General features: G+C 42.9%; 1 protein-coding gene across 1 annotated transcript in view; it reads right to left on the reverse strand.

Moving 5' to 3' along the window:
* Positions 1-1,453: 1,453 nt before the first annotated feature.
* LOC125487895 (lysosomal acid glucosylceramidase-like) overlaps positions 1,454-4,836 on the reverse strand; it is a 5,565-nt gene continuing 2,182 nt past the window's right edge. The window contains exons 2-3 of the mRNA XM_048620485.1: positions 3,041-3,157; positions 1,454-1,582 (exon numbers count right to left, since the gene is read on the reverse strand). Coding sequence (XP_048476442.1) covers positions 1,477-1,582; positions 3,041-3,157 — 223 coding nt within the window. The 3' untranslated portion in view covers positions 1,454-1,476. The remainder of the gene's footprint in view (positions 1,583-3,040; positions 3,158-4,836) is intronic.

Genomic DNA, 4,836 nt, shown 5'->3' on the forward strand with positions numbered 1-4,836 from the left:
TAGCTTCTCTTCTAGCGTTTATAGCCTTTTAATGTTCACCACCTGCAATTTTATCACCAGGACGCTACTTGCTAACATTGCCACTTTGTCCTTGCATTTTTGCCCTCACAAAAATCACAAAGTACTGCACCTCTCTCAGAAAATTGCTTCACGACAAAGTTTGTGATGCCTGCGCGAAGATCTTTTCAGTACTAACATTGTACATGGTCAGAATAATACCTGCAAAATGATCACGTGATGTCGATGTGTACTTCTCCATGCACCGATGGAATCACGTTATAGCCAACACAAGTTCGCATTTTAGAAACAGCGTTCCCCTATTTGTCAGTCATGTTATTGCCAATTAGCAGAACCAACTGTAGCAAGTTAGTTTTGTCATCTGGCTATGCTATAGAATTATTTCAGTGAGAGAGAGAGGTCTTGATCATAGAAGTTTGTTTCTCCTCTTGCTGTTCAGTCCTAATTTATGGCTTATGTCCATACACACACAAACATGCTCAGTTATCTGAGTGTAGGTGCAATTTTTTAAATGATATTTTTGTAGTCTCTAGCTTCATTATATCCATTCTGCAGCAATCCACAGTTACCTCGAGTGACGATAGTCATTGAAACTTCTGATGCAAACAACATCCTTTGTGACCACCATCTTTTTAATTAATCCAAATTCACAAGTTAGTTCCCAAAAACACCAATAGTTGTTTAAACTGCATCTCACTAAAACCAACATTTCCCCATCAATGTGGACACATTTTTTTGCATGTCAATATCATCTTACAATATTAATAATCCTGAGGAGACTAGACAAGGTGGATGCTGAGAGGACATTTACCCTTATTGGAGAAACTAGACCGAAGGGACAAATTAGGAGATCACCCATTTAAGACAGAAACAAAAACATTTTTGACTCAATAGGATGAGTTCCCTTCTTCAAAGGTGTCTAGGCGGAGCTACTAGAAATTCTTACAGAGTAAAAAGATCTCGACTAATGGCCGCACCAGTTGACTAGACAGCTGATTTGCAATGCAAAGTTACACGAACAGTGTGGGTTCAATTTCTGTACTGGCTGAGGTTGCCATGCACAATTCTCTCTCTCAACATCTCCCCTTGCCTGAGGTGTGGTGACCCTCAGGTTATACCATCACCAGTTGTCTCTAACAAGAGAGCAGCACTATGGTCTGGTAAGACCCATGACCAACATTTAGTCGAAGAGGATCAGGGCCATAATCTTAGCCAATTGCAGGGTAGACCCGAGGACTTGAATGGCCTCCCCTGCTGTTAGCACAAGTGGAGTACCAATGTTTCTTATTGATTATGAAAGGAGTAATGTAGCTTCGATGCAAGCTGAGGAAGGGGAATCCCCTGAGAAGAATATACCAAAGCATACACTAACCAGTATTCATGTAACTAACAGCATTGTAGACATAATGGTTCTATACATCAGGGATGACTTGACTTTGACAGTTTGTGAAAAACGATTTATTGCCATTTCCATAAATAAGATTGGATAGATTCTGCAGGTGAATGTGCTTTGATAAAGCCATGCTCAGGGTCCCAGATCGCAAAATCAATATCCTTCTGGCTCCTGAAAGAGGGAAAGAAAAATATTTGTTGACATGCGGGACTGAAAATACTTAGTCAGCCTCAACTACTAGGTCTCAAAGTTAGAAAAATAATAACCCATCATCTGCTTCCTCAGAAAGATTTATCCAATTACTCTTGAATCTGTGAAAACTAGAGGTTTCTGTAGTGGCTCCAGCCTGAGCTAATCACAAGGGGCACTAGTTATTGGACCCAAACGTATACTCCCATCCTCAGCCCTGGCTGGTATAAGGACTGGGAGACACTGTTGTAAAGTTTTAGGCATGACTGCACTGGGGGAATACAATGAGGGGTAGTGACCAGGAACACACTGCCTGTAAGAGTGTGGAATAAGAGATACTAAATTACCACTGAGGAACAGGGCCGTAAATCTAAACGAAGGAAGCAGACAGACCAGCAGTGGATCTGTGGGATACTCTGGAGCTGTGGCAGTGCGGTTAAAAGGAGCAGTCAGAGCAGAAAGATTCCAGAAGCAGACAGACTGGCAGAGGAGCTGTTTAATCAAAATTGAAGCCTGATATTACATAAGAGCAGGCAGAAAATAGGCAGGTAATTCTCTCTTTACTCTTGTGACTGGATGTTGAATGAAACTAAGACCATAAGAACAGCTTCAAAACTTTACACAGATAATATTTTAGAACTTTAAATGTCTTTGCCTGACGGAGTTAGCAGGTTCTAGCTATTTTTCAAACATAAACAATGAGACTTTTCTAGTCAATAGTTAGCTGTGAAGTGATGCACTTGGGAGAGGGCTAACAAGGCAAGGGATTATACAATAAACAGTACGACCCTAGAAAGTACTGAAGATCAAAGGGAGAGCAAGGGGCTATGAAGGCACATGGCATACATCTCAGCTAATAAAGGTAACAGCAAGGTAACGATGTTATATTTGTATGAAATGCTGGTTAGGCCACATCTGGTGTACTGTGTGCAGTTCCGGTCACGACATCATAGGAAGGATGTGATTGGTCTTGACAATGTGCAGAGGAGATTCACCAGGATACTGCGTAGGGAGAACTATGAGGACATATGGATGAGAATAGGTTGGAGTTCTTTTCCTTGGAACAGTGCAGATTGAGAGGGAACCTGAAAGAGGTGTACTAGAGTATGAGAGAGGGTGAATAGAAAGGGAGTTTTTCCATTTGTAGAGGGGTCCATAACCTAGGGGCATAGATTTATGATAAAAGGTATTAAATTAAAAGGAGAGTTGAGAAGAAATATTTTCACTCAGAACAGAAGTCTGGAACTCTCTGGCTGTCAGGAGGTTGAGTCAGATACTCAGAACGTTTTTAAATATTCACTTGTGCTGCCAAAACCTCCAGGGTTACCGGTTGAGGACTGGAAAATAGGATTCATGTAATTAGAGCTTTGTTTACCAGGGCAGACATGATGAGCTGATGAGAACGAATTGAGTTTTTAAATTGTAACAGCAGCTTCTCACCAGTTCAGGATATTGATGACGGCACACCCATCTGGGCGGAGGAAAGCCACAGACTCCAGTTCAGTAGCAGCATTGGGATCAAGTCCAACACGTTGAGAACCCTCAGGAACAAACTTACTGCAGAGAAAAGAGCACACGCATCAGAGTGAAGGCCATCCAAAGCTCAACACGGACTCGTTTTACTCCAAGGCAGGGAGAATAATGTGAAGTCGAACAGTCCTTGCTCTCGATGACTTTTATTCTCGATTTCAACAGCAGGTGGGAGCTATATTCCCGCAAGACCAACCACTGTCATTGTGAAGACTGAATGATACAGACACTTTGATCTCTCTCATACACACACACACACGCAAACGTGCATACAGGGCAGGAAAACGAACATTCTGTGTATTCTACAACACTTCATAATACATAAAAACATGAAGCCAGAAATGACAATAAAAGGCACTGACATTAAATCAGTCACACAAAACAGGCCTTTCAGCGCATCCATTTGGCACTGACCAATCTACACAAATCCCATTCTCCAGCACTTGGCATATAACAAGTCGAATGCTATGACATTTCAAGTGCTCACCCACGTACCTCTTAATGAATACCCTCCCAGACAGTGAATTCCAGACCCCACAGCCCTTTGGAGTGAAAACATTTTTTCCTCAACTCCCCACTAAATCTGTTTCCCTTCACCTTAAAATTATCGACTCCCTCCTTCAACTCAGGGAAACAGCTATTTTCTATTAACCCATGTCCATGCCCCTCAATCAGGTCCCCTCTCCGCCTTCTCTGCTCCAAAGAAAACGACCCAAGCTTACCCAGCCTCTCCTCAATGTCAAAAGGCTCCAGCCCAGGCAACATTCTGGTGAATCATCTCCACATGCCCCCGCCCCCATCTGCACCGCCCCCCCTCCCCCTCCTGTGCAATCAAAATCTTTCTAACAGTGTGGTGACCAGAATGGCACACAGAACTCCAGCTGTGGCTTAACCAAAGTTTATTGATCAGTGCATTGAGTATAGGAGTTGGTGTTGTTGCTGCTGCTGTTCAGAACATTGGTTCGGCCACTTTTGGAGTACTGTGTGCAATTCTGGTCTCCCTCCTCCAGGAAGGATGTTGTGAAACTACTAAGAGTTCAGAAAAAAATTTACAAGGATGTTGCCAGGGTTGGAAAGTTTCACCGGAGCTTCAGAGGCCGAGGGGTGACCTTATGAAGGTTTATAAAATCATGAAGGGCATGGATAGGGTAAATAGACAAGGTTTTTTCCCCCAGGGTGAGGGAGTCCAAAACTAGAGGGGATAGGTTTAAGGTGAGAGGGGATAGGTTTAAGGTGAGAGGGGAAAGATATAAAAGGGACCTAACAGCAACTTTTTCACACAGAGAGTGACGCATGTATGGAATGAACTGTCGGAGTAAGTTAGTGTAGGCAGGTACAATTACAACATTTTAAAGGCATCTGGATGGGTGTACGAATAGAAAGGGTTTAGAGGGATAAGGGCCAAGTGCTGGCAAATGACACTAGATTTATTTAGGATTAAAGTTAGAGAAGATTTGTAGCTCGGGTTGTGGACGAGTTTGTAGACCTGCTCACCAAGCTGGTGGGTTTGGTTGCAAACGTTTTGTCATCCTGCTAGGTAACATGGTCAGTGCACCTCCGGCGAAGCGTCAGTGTTCTGTCCCACTTGTTATTTATATGCCTCGGTTTGCTGGGGTGGTTGGTATTACTCCGGTTTTGTTTCTCAGTGGTTTGTACACGGGATCTAATTCAATGTGTTTGTTGATGGAGTTCCGGTTGGAATACCA

Source organism: Rhincodon typus, chromosome 46 (assembly GCF_021869965.1).
Source record: "Rhincodon typus isolate 14 chromosome 46, sRhiTyp1.1, whole genome shotgun sequence".
Lineage (NCBI taxonomy): Eukaryota > Metazoa > Chordata > Chondrichthyes > Orectolobiformes > Rhincodontidae > Rhincodon > Rhincodon typus.